General features: G+C 40.9%; 2 protein-coding genes across 2 annotated transcripts in view; one reads left to right on the top strand and one right to left on the bottom strand.

Moving 5' to 3' along the window:
• Window positions 1-17,465, bottom strand: part of LOC139114422 (TNF receptor-associated factor 2-like) — an 82,673-nt gene that overhangs the window by 49,988 nt on the left and 15,220 nt on the right. The gene's annotated exons all lie outside the window — the stretch shown is intronic.
• Window positions 14,949-16,199, top strand: LOC139113956 (jerky protein homolog-like). The gene has a single exon (XM_070675430.1). The coding sequence runs from the start codon at window positions 14,949-14,951 to the stop codon at window positions 16,197-16,199; it is 1,251 nt and encodes a 416-aa protein (XP_070531531.1).

Here is a 17,465-nt window from a genome sequence, read left to right as displayed (position 1 = left end):
AGATGTCACAAATTCCTACTCCAGGTATGGGAGGCTTTCTATAGACACCAGTTAAAGGAATTTCTCAAATACAGAGAAACCAATGACATCTTGTTAAAATGTCAAATCAAGAGTGAGGATATTTTTAAAGAGGCATTAAAAACAGCTGTGGAGGTCAATGACCTCTATGAGGGATTGCCAAGAATTTCTCAATTGATGCAAGAATTTAAGGAAACAATTGTTGGCTTGGAGGATGACTTTTTGCTTTTATCAGAGAAAGAAGTCAGAAAGATGACACTTTTAAGTTTTGGTCAAATTTCCTTCATCGGGACTGTTTTGCCTATATTTCTCTATATCTTGCCTTCCGAAGTTCAAACTGGACTCTTCGCGTTGCTTCACTGAAAATGTTAGCTCCTTTGTTCCATGCATATGATCGTCCAACATATTTACGATTGCTTCCACAACACCTAATGGACTTGCTTTTGATGCCAGAAAGCATACTAAGTCATTTGAAGGATGGTGGTTTTTCTGTGTCAATTACAGGACAAACATGGAGAGAACTAGCCTTAGACGAAGCACACGAGTCTTTAATAAACCTCAATGTCAAAACTTCAGTACATAAACCATCCCCAGAGCTCTTGGATAACTTGGCAGTTTGTTTGCCTTATAGAGCTAAGTGTCAAGAAAATTTACAGAAACAGTTACAGCCAGGATCAAAAAGAAACAAAAATATGTGTGTAGAGATGAGCAAATTAAAGCAAAACAGACTGATGAAGAAATTTGTGTAAAGTTTTATCAAAAAGTATGTGATTCTATGGTATTTTGTCATTCTGAGAGTAATAAAGGTTTGGTAAGGTTATTCAGTGGTGATACTGCTGATGGATCTCTGTATGAAGACCTTACAAATTTTTATGAAATTGGGAAAAATGGTTTGGATAACTACATAAAAACAAGACTACTTCATATTCCCAGCACAAATGTACCTGTTAGAAGAAAAAGGCTGCGAACTTTCTCATCTATAAAGCAAAAACAGAAAAGAGTGCGAACCAGTGAACAAGATAAAAAAATTGTTGATTTTTGTCTCAAAAAACAGATTGCTCATTCGATTAAAACTGGTAGACCAATAGAGTCATTCAAACAGTTTATCCCCCTCCCAAGGGCAATCTGTAATGCTGATGGTACAATGTATCACCAGTCAACTAAATCAAATGCCACAAAAGTTTTCAAAAGTAGATATGCAAATGAAAATATCAATTTTGAAAATCTGCCAAATGGATGGACCCCTAATCTTGTAATTTTGGAAGGAATGTTTGTAATTCAAGGGCACCTATAAGGAGTCATCACAAAACATTAAAAGATTACTTCCAATATTTGATAAAGCGATGGATCTTGCCCCATTTTAGAAACAATACCAATAGTGTCCATTTAATTTTTGATGACCCTAATGCCTTATCATTTGACAAACCAAGTCCAAAGACAATTGAAAGGGCACGGAGGGATGTAAAGAAAAATGCTAAGAGTAAAATCTATGAAAATATGGATATAAACTCACCCTTGCCAAAAGAAAGTTGGGCGAATTTCATAGCTGAACGGAAAAATAAGCGTGCATTAATTAATCTGCTTTGCAACCATTTGCCAACGATGGTGAAGTCTTACCTTGGCCCTAACAATGACTTTTTAGTTGTTGGTGGTTTCAGTGGAGAAAGGCAAGGAAAGGCATACATCATCACACAAGAGACAGATTTGTTAGAATGTACGGTTTTCAATGGTAATCATGAAGAAACGGATACAAGGGTGTGGCTTCATGCGATAAAAGCAAGCCATTCAAAAATCATGATATTTTCACCGGATACAGATGTCTATCATGTAGGTTTGCCCTATATGTCTTCTGGTTACTTTGACTACTTGATGGGAATCAACAGAAAACAAAAGACATCATTATTCAACTTAATGCTAATTTTTCAAATTGTCATATTTAAGTTTGAACAAATTGCATGAAGCAATTATTAGAGATCCTGATTTGGCTGATATTCCACATAATGAGCGTACAATGAGCCTCCAATCTTTATTTATCACTTCAGGGTGTGATTATGTGTCATTTTTTGTGGGATTTGGAAAGGCTGGGTTTATGAATACATTCTTTCAACATGCAAGTTTTATCACTGGTAAATCAGTTGATGCTGTGGGAAGTATTGCACAAACTGATTCTGATGACAGCATCTTAGCTTTCTATCGTTTAATTGGAACTCTGTATTTCAAACGATACTATAGTGAATTTTCTCAGGAATTTTCAAGCCCTGAGGATATGTTTAAAGAAATGAAGCACAAGACTGGTTGTCAAAATGACCTAGACATGCACACTCTTTGGATTGAAAAAATTAGAAATACAGTTCAGGGTAGAACACTCGGGGAAAATGAGTGCTTACCGAATCCTACAGCACTCTCTTTACATTGGCTGAGATCTCGGTTTGTTTCAAAAATTTGGAACCAGTCACATAAATCACACATATCACTTCCTGACTATAATGAATATGGTTTTAAAATTGTCTCAAATAATGCTGTAGAAATTGTTTGGGATAGCCCTGAAAATATTGATCGAGTACAACAAACTGTATACGAATACACAACAGGGTGCGGATGCACGACTGGCTGCAACCGTCGTATTTGCAGGTGCTTCAAAAGGGACAAACAGTGTGCCCTGGTTGCAGGTGTAAAAACTGCACAAATACAGCAGGAATTTACAATGTCCGCACTGTACCTGATGATATTCTAGAGTTTGAAGAAATGAATGTGTCTGTAATTGAGGACTATGAAGTAGAAATCGAGGAAGAAGAGGTGGAGTACGATCTTACAGAAAATGATGTAATTGAATTATCTGGTGGGAATGATGAAGGTCACATTGAAACAACGTACAACTCTGATTGTGACGATGATTAGATATCTGGCTGTCACTGGCTGCTACTTTCAATTTATTCTCTCATCTACGTATTCATGGCAATAATTTGTCCTCATGGTTCTAATTTGCAACGTTTGCAAAGAATTTACACGTATGCTTCTACGTTACAGTGGCATAGTATGATACAAACCCCCCATGATTCAGAGTATTACATCGTACGCGTGTGTACTGTGGTGTTCATATACGCCTATGGTCGATCCCACAATACAATGACAGGTGCATTTCAACACTGCCCCAAATGCAAGGCCACCGACGAAAAATCTTAAAATTTCGCACAGTGCTGTCAAAACGATGTAACTAAAAAATGTTAAATCGGCAATTCCGTTCAAGGTCAGTAAGTTGTCATTTTGGTCCTCCGCATATCATGTGTCGGATGTGACCTTCGATCAGAACATCCACACCGTAAATAAGACAGCGTGCATTGGATTTTCTTCGCTTTATTTTCACATATTTCAAAAACCATGAGAGAGCTAAACATCAACAGTGAATATTTACCTTGGTATTTTGCCCCGAACAGCAATAATTTAGCAGTGCAAGCGGAAAAAACGATGCTTCCGGGATTCGCATGTTTGTGTGGACCGCCATTGATGATTTGACCTTTGCGGGGGGTCGATTCGCAAAGGATATTATGCAAATTAGAGGGGTAGCTCCAAGACTGTATACGACCGGCCACGGGACCCTTGACCGTGAATCGTTGGTAAACTAACGGTTTGGGACGTCACGAGAGCACATTTTTTGCAGTCTTTGAGCTATTGAGTTATTAGGGTAGGCATAGAGCGAAATTGAGTTGCTTTCGGGCGAAAATAGTTAGAAAAGATACATGTACTGATGTAGTTTTTGTGCGAGGTCCAAATCAGTACCGCAGTCGCTGTGTTTTCCTATAAGAGTCAGCAGGGCTGCGGTGGGAGGCCATTAGCTCTGCGTGGCTGGGCTGTGTGTTAACAGCATTATACAGCCTCCCACCACATGTGATGGGAGGCCGTATAACGCCGGTAACACACAGCCCTGCCACGCAGAGTTTGGAGGCCATATAATGCCGGGAACACCCAGCATACCTCCATGGTACTAATTGGGGTCGAGTTGTCCAGAATCCGATTGTACCATGGAGGTAGTGCTGGGTGTTCCCAGCATTATATGGCCTCCAAACTCTGCGTGGCAAGGCTGTGTGTTACCGGCATTATTCTTGACGGCGGAGTGACGTCAGTAGGTGAAACGCATATGAGCGAGGTGAATGAGAGATCAGACGATACAGAGGTGAATGAGAGAATTCAGACGATACAGAAGACTGAATGATACAAAAATTTTGTGGAAAAAAAGCAGACTTAAAAGTTATGTCATTTACGTATATTGAAACTTTGAATATTGTTTTGGTGGTTGAAAAATCCGAACCCCTTCACGGCGCTGTGTCGCAACAATGACGTAAAAAACTGCAAGTACCCAGATGACCTGAGGTCGAGAATACGGCCTCCATCACATGTGGTGGGAGGCTGTATAACGCTGTTAACACACAGCCCTGCCACGCAGAGCTATTAATGGCACAGCCCTGCTGACTCTTATAGGAAAACACGGTTTCTGGACATCTCGACCCGGTCAACTCGACCCCGTACCCAAGTCATCTGGACTCCGAACCCTGAGCAACACTACCTCCAAGACAGTAAATCTCTTCATATCATGTGACCAGTGCCAGGTAAATGCTGAAAATGACAGGGCAAGTTATATTTCAGGTCCAGTTGACTTGGGTTCGGGGTCGAGTTGACCTTGTACCGATTAATAAAATCACAAGTGACTGTGTGGTTGCCAGTGTATACTTTAGACTGGAAACGACATTTTAATCATAGGCATGCAGTAGTCTTGGTCTCTCTTATACTGTCTATGGTACTTTTTGCGAGATTGGTTGCAGATTTTAAGGAAACTTTGCCTTGAATCGTTAAACTGTCATTTTCCAGTCTAAAGTAGACATTGTCAACAATGTATTATCATAGATGGCGTTGCTTATGACCAGGAAGCAAGACTATTATGATGAAATTTCCACGAGACGAGGGGAAATTCGCTGCCATTGCCATTGTTTCTGTGCCCAGCAGATCTGCCGGGCAAAATTTCTGTGCTTTCAATGGTCCTGAATTGTATTAAATCCTAAAGGCCAGTGATATACACAGCCAACACGACAAAAAAAGCTGACGCACTTACGGCCAATGGCTACAGCGAGTAGGAGCGTGACATTGATTTCTGAGTTTTTCTCCTGAGTGCCAAATCAGCTGGAGTTACTTCCTATAAAATGGCTTTCCCGACACATCGAGTTACCATTGACAACAATGAGCGTGCGAGATACGACTAGAAGCTAAACTCAGTATATTTAGCCATGTTTGCACAAAGAATGGTACAGGTACGACTAGGGGAGTCACCATCTTGGATTTGGTGCTCCCAAGATGAATTGGTCTTGTCCACAGTCCAGCCATCTTGGCTGACAGAGATTTTTGAATGGCATTTCGGGATTATCCCAGACTGTTGAGAGTCATGCCACTTGGGTGCAAAAATGTTTCATGTGGGTGTAGTCATGACAGGTACATATTTGGTTATGTATTGGATGTCAGAAGTTGGCAAAACTTGGCACAACTGTGCACCGTATAGTGTAGCTCACAAATGGCGTGGGTCATCTCTTATGATAACTCTAAACTTGAAAGAGAATACTTTTTGTGCCATTTCGTTGGTGAAGGAAATGTGTGATGGTCATTTCGATTCTTACACAGCCTTGGGGTTGAGGCTTGGTGAACTGTTTTGCAAAACATACCATGATTTCTTTGTATTTGTTTGGATTTAATTCATTTATTTTTGTCTGACCATGCACTTACATCATCTAGAACTGATTGCATAGATGAATAAGCAGTTGTTTGTGAATGAAATCCTTCAGACAATGTAGTATCATCCATGAATATGTAATAACAGCATTGATAATCTCGAATATCATTGATCATTATTGTAAAAAGCAAAGGTCCCAATTTCATACGCTATGGAACACCAGCCTGAATACCTTGCCAGTTAGACAAACAGTCACCGACCTTAACCTGTTGGTTATGATTACACAAAAAGTGTGCTACCCATTGAACTAAGTCGGTATTTATGCCAAGTTTCAATAGTTCTGACATCAAGATATTGTGATCTATTTTGTCAAATGCTTTACATAAGTCTAAAAGCACACTCTGACCAAATTTCCCTGTCCTTCTAATTGATCTATCAAATTTTGCAACATAATCTACTCGGGCGAAATTGTTTCATCTGTGATCTCTGGAGTAAACCAGGTCTCGATTATTGCAGCTATTAGGATATTATTCATATTACACACAGTTTGTAATTCATCAGTCTTCCTGGCAAGGGATCTTGCATTATAAGCTTATAGCAGTAAATTCGGAACGTTCTTCTTTGTAGTATTGTTCGATCGGTGTATTGTACTATAGTTTTAGTTCGGTAATATGGCTGGAATTTACGAGGCAATCTTTGCTATGGAACTCGACAGGTGATTCTCATAGGTATTGGACATAGTGTATTCCTCCTACCAGCAACGCCTCTCTTGATTGGTTTAACTCTAAATAATTTAAAGCTTCTTAGTTTCTGTTAGGTTTTGACATTTAGGTGGTTCAATGTGGAGACAATCCTGACTAGGTATATCCAGTATGCTTGCTCTCGAGTATGTTAATGATGACATTTTCACTTGAAGGCTGTGACTCATCACTTTTCTGATCAGATTTAATCTTTGCATGCTATCACCAACTCGTTTACATTAGGATTTCAAATCTGAATCTTATCCAACCATCTGCATTAGAGCATGCTGAGTCAGAAACATGTCACCTGGGTGCTGGGAGACTATTGCAGTATCATTTCTGTGACCAATATTAGGTTGTAACTGAGTTTCCTATTGGTTTTAATCTTTGTATGCTATCAGTAACTGGTTCTCGTTTCCAAATCTGAATCTATATCTAGCCATCTGCATTTGGAATGTGTAAAGTCACAAACATGTCACCTGGATGCTTGCAGACTTTTGCTGTTAGCATTTCTCTGACCAATATTAGGCTGTGAATCCTCACTTTTCTATTGGTTTTAATCTTTGTATGCTGTCATAACTTGATATGGTTTTCAAATCTGAATTTTATCTAAAAATCAGCATTCGGAGCATTCTGAGTCAGAAATATGCCACCTGGGTGCTGGTACTAGCCTTTCCTGTAGCATTTCTCTTACCTTCATGAGGCTGACTCATCAGTTTTCTAATTGTGTTTAATCTTTGTATGCTATCACTGACACAAATCAGAATTTTATCCAACCATCTGCATTTGGAGCATGCTGAGTAGAAACATGTCACATAGGTGCTGGGAGACCTTTCACCATACCGTATATTACTCTTACCTGACATAGAGTCGTGGCTTTAAAGTTTCTTATTAGTGTTGTAGTGTGTACGTTATTTATAGCCAGTATTGAATCATGTGTGAATTTATCACTGCTTTTGTATTTGGATCATGCTTAGTGAGGTGCATGCCATGGGGTTGCGGGTCGACCTCCAACCATAACTCTTACCCAATGGAGTTGTGCTTCTTTAATTTTCTCTGTAGTTTGGTACTTTATAGGCTATTTGGTACTATTATAGACTTTTCTCAGCCAGTGTCAGTAGTGTGAATTTTATCAGTGCTTCTGTATTTTTAGCATTCAGAGTCTTAAATGTGCCATGTGGGTATTGGGAAACTTTTCATCATTACCCTCAGCCACATTAAGTTGTGCCTCTACAATTTTCTGCTTGGTTTTGTACTTTTTATGTTATTCTCAACTAGTGTCAGTGATAAATTATTATATTCATCTGTGTCATATTTCATTTATCTAATCGTCTCAAAACGGACGAACTACGAGCAGACGTACGAGCTCGTACGACCAAATTACAAGTGACATAATGTGCCGCACTTTCACCATACAAGTGACGTATTGTCAGTATTTCTCGATAGCCTGCCTGTGTTCAGCGTACTTTGTGTGATCGAAAAAAATCTCGTTGTAATTTGAAGGAATATGGCAGGTTTAATGTAAAAAACAACAACAACAACGCAACAGTCATTATAGCTACGTACACCGGATAGGTTCATATCCAGAGCCCCGGTACGGTCTGCCGCCGTCGCTTGAAAACAATCTCATAAACTCAGCCAATGGGCAGCTGTGTATGGGCAGCTGGATGCTTGACTTCCCGGAGAACGCGAGCTGTCAGTGCCGTTCAAGCTCAGGATTATTTGCCGATCAAATTTCAGTAAATGTACCTACCTAGATGAAATCCTGTCTATAGGCTGAAATTTCGCCGAAGTTTGACAAAATGACATAGATTTTCAGGTTCAAATCCGACAATTTTGAGTTTTGAGTGCAGAGAGAAATAAGTTTTGACTTGAGGCAACATGGCTGCGACCCCATGTTGACCCCATCCCCAAGTGAACTGAAAAAGTGTTCGCGATCAAATCTTCCTATATTTTTTTCAGAATTTTCGACAAAATCATTGCTTCTTACATCTTTTGTAAAATATTAAAATATAAAAAATACGATGTGCCATGTCTCCAGATTTCTAAAATTATCGTTCGACGGAACATGAACAGGCCCGCACAGCTGTTCCTGAGGTATGGCAAGCGTGTGAATCATAGGTTGGAGTCCACAGCAATTATTTTAGGCTTGGCAGTGCAAGGGTTTATCATCTTTATTCGAAAGATAGAGGAGAAAAAACTGAGAAAATGAATAACTAAGTCTTCCTAGTACGGAGAAATGCGGCTGTGGTCATTTGCATAGTAATAGTCTCCTTGCTGGCAATTTTCAAGGTGACCTAGTTGAGTCCAAACAAATGTATATGTACGTATAGACGTCGCACTGGGTTTTGGAGTTCACGATTGGAGGGGGTCTAAAAATAGTTCCCAATACAAACCGCAGCTCCAATTTTAATAGGAATTTTACAGCCTTACGTCAAAATCTTGCTGTGAAAGTACGAGGCCGTACTTATGCTCGTACAATGTCAGTTTTGAGACAATTACATACCTCCATATTTGGGCAAAAAAAACATGCCACATAGGTGCTGGGAGATGTGCAAAGTCTCCCTTTACCAGTATGCCATGTTTCTAAATCACCCACAGTTACCTGTAAACATGTCTATGAGCACCATTAGAAACAATGATTTCACATTATTTGTCCACATGAAGATGTCATAAGCTGATGCAGATTTTGGTTACAATGTCCCTGCAACAGTAACACCATTTCAACAGGTAATTAGGCAGCAATTTACAAAAGATGAGGAAGCTTGCACAATAATGATGAAAGGGACAGTTGGGCTTCCCTCCAATGATTGGACCACTTTTGGAATTTTAACTGTGAAAACTTTATTTTCCTGCAAAACGAATATTAAGATTAAATGTTTGAGTAGCAAATACAACACATGAACATAATGTCCATAAAGTTTATAAACGTGGGTGCAGTCATGCATGGCAGTGAGCCATTCAGTAGCTAAACCTTTTCTAAGTCTTTTCAAATAAGGGTAGACAGATATAAAAATGTTCCTTTAAGTATTTTGTGGGCTGCAATAAATGTTATCCTGGTTAATATATTGTCCTTTGGCTGTCAAAAATCCATAAAACTCAGTTTTCTTGCATCTTGTTTCCAAGACAATCATGTTTGGTGTGCTCATTTTAACTAAAAGTGCATGTTATTAGCTTCATTTATTGTTACATAATTGCCAGCAGTCGACTTCCCGATTTTTTACAGAATTTGTGCCACAAAAACATTTCAAGGTCGTTGTAAGTGCTTGTCACAGATTGAATCACGGTCCATACCTCCTGCACTTTGGTAGTGTACAGGTGCACAAGCACACAGCAGTTGTGCAGGCTTTCAATTCATTCTTACATTCATTCATCACCACTGCTATCTCCGCATACTAGTTGTTTCCTTAATAATCAGTCTTTACATGGTAAATTTGTTTATGAATACATACCGCCCAGGAGTATGAAAAATGATGTTCAAGTTTAAATTTAGATTCATGGACGTGTTCAAACTCCGTCATTTCTGGGACTCTCAGTACAGAGCCAATCCTCTGTATGTGTTGCTAATAAGAACCATGCATGCATGCATAAGTGTATTGGAATATACAGGTGTAAAATAAGTAATGGCACTGGCTTGGAGATAGAGAGTTATTAAGCTTACACACACACAGGAGTGTGTAGAGAATATCTATATGAGGCCTTTGCCTATGTAGGAGTTGGATGCTACCCAGTTCTCAGATGTCGTCCATCTCTACTTGGCTGGTTCAACCGTGTACTGGCAGATACTAGAAGCCATGGTGTCGGTACATGTAGGTAACTAACAGTACCTTGGTTCTGCAACAGTTTTTGTGAATTAGAACAGTAGATGTTCGTCGAAGACTGCTGCCCTGTAGTGCCTCCTCAGTAAGAGAAGAAAGTACAGTTAAGCACATTTATTTTCTTAAAAAGCTGAAGAGATCAGTTTTTGCTTACAAGAGCACAGGATATATGAATATTGAGACTTCATCATCATCCTCAGCTGACTATCAACAGGTAATGCATAGGAAGGATGATTTTAGATAGACTTTTTGCCTCGTATGAATCCACTGTCTGTGAGTATTAGAGACTGCTTCCAGAAACCTGAAACTGGTCTATTGCTTGAGTATGAATTGGAAGCCAAGAGAAAAGAATGTTTGGATTATCGTCTTAAAATTCCAGGCTTTCTTTTCATTGTATATCTGTATCAACTTTGCCCTGTAGTTTGCTGCCAAAAGATGGTACGCAAGTTACAAAGGAAGAAATACCTATACTGAACGTTAATGCAAACCCAGGTAGTGAATTTCATGCTGTTCCATCTGATTCTTTTAGTTCAAAACATTCAAAAGGCACTAAAAGAAGACGATGATGCTTATGGCAGTGGTAAGAAGACATACTTAAGCAGCCAATGATAATGGTTGCCATATCACAGGCTGTGAATTTTCTGAGGCGACTTCAAAGGTGAGTCATGCTTAAAGGACAGTTAGAAGAAACTGTTAGAAGCCTAGCTTGAATTGAACCAGAGAAGTTGAAAATGTTAACAGATAAGGAAAAACACGAGTCGACTTTGAAGATTTTAGAAGCTCAATTAAAGTAAGGTCAAATACGCAGAAATGGAGGTTGAACTGGCTGAAGAAGGAAATTGGTCTGCCATGTTCTGGAATCTTACATTTCTTTCAAAAGTTCTTGAAAGAATTGTTGCACAGCAACTACATAGCCATCTTACCAGGTTTGATCTGTTCTCAAAGCGCCAAAGTGCATACCGTCCTAACCATGGCACCGAAACAGCTCATTTGCGGGTCCATAATGACATCATGCGCGCCCTAAACGATAAAATGGACGTCATTCTCATCATGTTGGATTTGTCGGCTGCGTTCGATACGATCGATCATGACATTCTATTACACAGACTGCAATCAAGATTTGGCATAACTGGCACCGTGCTGTCCTGGTTCCGATCATATCTGTCAGATCGCAATCAGTGTGTCAAAGTCGGCAATGTAACATCGTCCAGTTCGACAATGAAGTATGGTGTGCCACAGGGATCGGTACTCGGGCCAATCCTTTTCACACTATACCGGTATACATCACCTTTAGAGGATATCATCGAAGGCCATGGTCTGGATTGTATGATGTACGCAGACGACACCCAAGTCTATGTTATTTGTAGGCAACCGGATGACGTACTCGCCTCTCTTCAGGAATGTATCGACGATGTACGTAGCTGGATGAAGTCAAATTTACTCATTCTGAACGATGACAAAACTGAAGTGGTCCATTTCTCGTCACGCTTGAAATCTGATGCGACGGGAATATCTAGCCTAAGGATCGGCGACACTGATGTCATCCCTTCAAACTCTGTACGTAATCTTGGCACGATTCTAAACAGGAATGGTGCTATGTCTGATCATATAAACCACGTTTGTAGAAATGGCTACTACTCATTATATAGAATTGGCAAGATCCGTAACCTTCTCGATCAGGACACTACCAAGACATTGATCCACGCATCTCAGTTAGATTATTGTAATAGTCTCTTGTATGGAATTAACAAAGATCAGCTCCACCGTTTGCAATCTCTTCAAAATGCCGCAGCACGTTTAGTCAGCCGTTCCCGCAAATTTGATCATATTACACCTGTACTAGTTGATTTACATTGGTTGCCTGTTGAAGCACGTATTAAGTTCAAGATTATGTTAATTACTTTTAAATTGATCAGAGGCTTTGCACCTGTGTATTTGACAGAGCTGATAGAGCAATATGTTCCTTCCAGAGATCTCCGTTCTGCAGACAAGTTGCGTCTGATTCCACCTCGCGGAAAATTCAGTAAAGCATACGGCCAGAGAGCCTTTTCAGTGTGTGCGCCATCGTTGTGGAATATGTTGCCTGTAGAGATTCGTACTGCAAGAAATGTTGAGTCTTTTAAACGCGGTTTGAAAACCTATCTTTTTAATCTGTATTATCAGTGATTTGTTTATGCTTTGCGGTACATTTTCTTCACCGCAGGACTGCTCGTGTGGTGCGTTTTATCCCTGACACTTGTATTTTGTAAAATCGCTTATTCTTTTGTGTGTTCTGTACAGCGCACTGTGACGTATGTGTAGTGCGTTTTTCAAGAATTTTTAATAATAATAATAATAATAATAATTGTGAGTGGTATAGAAATGGCCAGCCAGAGCGAAATGATTGTGAAAGGACGCCTCAACCAAATTTACCTGCGTTTGAGTTTGCGCCCATCCGCCATATGGGTCTATAGTTTTATTGACATTGAGGCTAGAAGCATTGCGTCGACCACTGCGGACTTTTGGTTGCAACCTACTGAGTTTATCAGTTTTTGCGGAGTTATAGAAGTTTACGGAATTTTATGGAGTTGCCGACTTCACGAAATTTAGGAGATATGTAAGAGCTTACTGTGTTGATGTTACATCCAGTTTGAATTTTGGGATCAGTGTTCCGGAATAAACTGGTGCAGTTCGCTAAAGGTATTTGACATCTGTACATTTCTACTGGTCGGAACGTTTGATATTGGCTGGTGTGCATCAACTCATACCGGTATGAGTAAGTGGAACTCTTATTATCAATGATAAATTCGAATCTATAGTAGTGGAGGAAACACTCAGTGCCATGTAGAAGGGTACCCTACGTCTATAACTGTCAGGGTTACAACCTTCTGTGATGTCACCAATGTCTGCCTCGAGGGCGAACACACAGGACACTTTATCTGAGGGAAGATTTGAACCAGAAAACCAGCGTCAAGCAGAAGAAGATATTGAAGACACTGTCCAAGTATTAAATCATCATGCAATAGAATGGCAACCATTGGACCATAACAGAACACCCAGCCCCCAGATCTGAGCCAAATATCATCAAACAACAATATCAGCCCTGCGATGACTGAAATAATGTCTTGTTGAACATTGTCAGACGACAGGACCAAACAACCCAGGTACTCGAAGCAAATTTGAACATGCCTAAGAGGGAGTTATTGTCATTCGATTGTAATCCAGTCTCATATCCGGTGTTCATCAGGAACTTTTAGGTACATATACCGGTAGAACAAATGGTTTCCAACAATACTGCCTACCTTATCCAACACTGTACTGGACCAGCTAAGGAGATTGCCCCGAAGTTAGTAGAATTTCTATAATAACTTAGATACGATCAGAAACACATCATTGTTCATGCAGCAATAGACAACGTTGTAAAAGGACCCCAGATCAAGGATTCAGAAACGGAAAAGTTACTACAGCAGGCTCATACAGGAAAAGCTATAATTATTTATGTTCATGTCAAATGAAATATACGGCTGATATCTACTCAATGCACACACTAGAGAAGATAGACGCTGTCTGACTTTTCTACATGTTTAATGGGCAAAGGAAGCTGGTAAGATAATATATGGTGGTTTTGAACCCGATTTTTTTCATTTTACTGAGATTTTGGAGACACAAGCAGCCATAGCAAATACAAGACTCTGGAAGTTGTTAGCTTCCATACCCTATGCAGACAAAGACACAGAGTTAAAAGTCAAGCTGCGAAACAGTCTACAAAGGTTAGTAACATGACAACACTAGTCATCAATCATGATGCCAAAAGTGAGCTACATGAAAGAAGCAATTACCAATTCCACAGAGATACCAAATGTCATTTTTGTCAGGGTGAACTCAGACTTCACAGATGTGCCAGAAAATCTTATGATGACATAAAAGAATTGTGCGAAGACAAAAATTGTACAATTGCTGTTTAGAAGCATTAGTCCTGTAAGTTTTGCGCCATCATAATTGTATTAAGTTGCCAGATTTGGAGGCTTGAGAGGTAACAGTCCTGATTTGTAATGATGTACATGAGGTACACAGGGCACAAGAGGAAAGGCATAGCGGAAGAAAACATGCATATGCAATCCTTACACTTCTGGGCTAGACTGTGATTGGACCAATTAAAGGAAAGAAAGACAATGATGCACCCATCAACTACAGTGGACCCTCGCTAAGTCGCGCCTCAATAAGTCGCGGTTTCGGCTAAGTCGCGGTTTACGTTATGGCTCCCATTGTTTTCTTTGCATAATTTACGAACTTCAACGTGTTGCGGTGTGTAAAAGCATGAAAGTGGTCTCACAAATCCGCACGTCAATCATACAAATTGTCACTATCTACACCATAATATGGTGTCGCGGCCCCCCTTTCAAGCATTGTGTAATTCGTGTAGCGCGTCAAACGAAGTGTCAACGTGTTTCGGTGAGTCAAAGTGGTCTCATCAACCCGCCACGTCAATCATACTAACGCCATTGTAGCCCCTTTCACACGTACGCAAGCACGGGCGGTATGCCTTTGACCCCGGCTTTGATCAAACGTATGAGGCCAGTTATCACATTTTCTTGGCGGTACCTTTTGAAAAAACGCTATAAAAAGTCGAAGAATTCTACACCGGCCATCATTCTGATCTCACGTTTCCAACTGAGCAGTATGTCTAAGCGAAAGCTATCCAGCATCTCCGTCCGTGATAAACTTGAAGCCATTGACCGTGTGAAGAAAGGTGAAGCGAAAGCGAAGATAGCACGTGATTTGAGTGTGGGTGAATCCACTATCCGAGGGTGGGTGAAGAGCGAAGAAAAGTTGCGGCAGTTTGTTTTCGAAGTCGATGAAGAGGCGGGCCTCAACCGAAAACGTGCAAAGCTGTCGAACAACGAAGATATCGATAAGGCTGTACACGTTTGGTTTTTACAAGAACGGTCAAGAGGGACTCCACTTTCTGGGCCTATCATACGTGAGAAGGCTCGCATTTTGGCAAAACAACTCAGGGGAGACCACTTTGAGTTTGAGGCCAGTGCAGGGTGGTTCTGGCGTTGGCAGCGAAGACACGCGATCAGCGAAGTAGCCATCCAAGGTGAAGCCCGATCTGCAGACGCCGAAGCTGCACGAACTTTTCCCGCTAAATTGAAAGACATTATCGATGCCGAGGGCTACAGTGATGAACAGGTTTACAACGTCGACGAGGCTGGTTTGTTTTGGAAGTTGCTGCCCTCGAAGTCCCAAGCTTCATTGAACGACCCTCAGACCGTCGGCTACAAACAGAACAAACAACGCATCACCGTAATGCTGACGGCGAACAAATCGGGCAACCACAAGCTGAGACCACTCATCATCGGTAGAAGTCTGAAACCACGTTGTTTTCATCATGTCAACATGGACAATTTTCCTGTAGTGTACATGGCTTCGGGAAATGCATGGATGACGCAGTTTCTTTTCGAGGAGTGGTTTTTCAACAACTTCGTCCCGAGTGTGCGTTGTCATTTGACGTCTCGTGGGCTTGAACCCAAAGCTCTGTTGCTTTTAGACCAGTGTCCTGCTCATCCACGCGAAGACCGCTTGAGAACGCGAGATGGGAAAATCAGAGCGCTATATCTGCCAGCAAACACGACCAGTCTACTGCAGCCCATGGATCAAGGCATCATAAAAACTTTCAAAGCAAATTATCGCCGCGAGTTAATGATGCATCTCTTGCTCGACCCGGACTATTCATCGCTGGTAACAAGCCTTCAGAAGTACACCATTAAGGACATGTGTTACATCGCTGAAATCATGGAGACAAGTCAAGACTTCATCTATAGAAGGATGCTGGATGAAAGGACTCGGAGCAGCATTCAACGTACAAGACGACATTTGTGCCACCCCAGAGACAGAGTCAGTCAACGCCCTTATCAACACCGCAGCTGAACATGGACTTGGCAGCGAATACAGCGAAGACGTGCTGATGGAATGGATATCCACCGATGACAACGAGCCAACATTTGAACTTTTGTCCGACGAGGGGATCATATCAACCCTCAAAAGTTCTGAAAACCAACCAGCCGGCACCGATGATGAACATGACGACACCGCAGTCGACAAAGAGAACGTCCCACCTCCAGCAACTGCCTCAGAAGCTATCGCGGGACTTGAAGCAGCACTGTCATTTTTTGAAGCGGCTAACAGCGAGAGAGACATCGACAGCTTGAAGTTGTTGCACATAAAGGAACTTATCGCGTGTTGTAGAAATGTCCAGAAGAAGAAACAGCGTCAGACGAGTATCACCAAGTTTTTCCAATCGCGTTGAACTTTAAACATTGTGACAATTATTTTGAGAGAACGAACATGGATGATGGACACATGCGATGACATAATTTACTGAGATTCTTTATTTTTCAATTAATTTGATGTAATATTTTTTGACACTACTCAATAAGATGTGTGTTAATTGTCACATATATTTGCAATTTAATAAAATAAAATTAAACGGAGCAATGTATGTGTTTTTATTGTTGTCATAGACAGTATGGGAGACAGTATGGGAGACAGTTGCCCCCTTTTGCAAGGCCCCTCGCTAAGTCGCGGCCCTCGCTAAGTCGCGGTTTTGGCTATGGACCCCGTCACCCGCGACTTAGCGAGGGTCCACTGTATATATTATATGGACCAGGTGATCGATTATGAATCTCCAATCAAATGTGTAGAGCCTATTTCCTCACAGCTTCATCGGATGTATAATGCTGACTTTACAGAATCTCTGTTGGAGACCAAATACTATCTCCATTATGCTGTGATTGGTTGAGTAATATATTCCTGAGATGCGTATAAAAGGGGAAACTCAATGACTCAGGTGTCCATCACGTGGTGGAGCAAGTGCCTCAACAGCGTTTGACTGCTACTCCTCATGGTACCATAAGTCAGCCTCAGTGACCTCGTCCGCCACCCACTGATATGGTTCAACAACCATCGACTCCTTCTACCACACTGTCTACTCAAATGGACCACCGACCCAACAACCAACTAGTGCACAGCAAACTGCTATTCAGACTTCAAGGCCCCTGTGACAGAGACAGCTGGGGCTGCGCTGACTACACCTCTACAGACTATGGTGAGTTTACTAGTACGGTTGGATGGTTTTTTCTGAAATTTGTGCAATCAGGGCCATGCATGTATGAAGATAACTACTTGTGGAACACA

This window comes from Ptychodera flava, chromosome 16 (assembly GCF_041260155.1).
Source record: "Ptychodera flava strain L36383 chromosome 16, AS_Pfla_20210202, whole genome shotgun sequence".
NCBI classification, from domain to species: Eukaryota; Metazoa; Hemichordata; class Enteropneusta; family Ptychoderidae; genus Ptychodera; species Ptychodera flava.
Note: the sequence above shows the minus strand (reverse complement) of the source record. Positions and strands in the feature narration are given on the sequence as shown.

Excerpts from the sequence above, each read along its gene's own strand:
- LOC139113956 (XM_070675430.1), top strand. The coding sequence starts at position 14,949 with ATGTCTAAGCGAAAGCTATCCAGCATCTCCGTCCGTGATAAACTTGAA.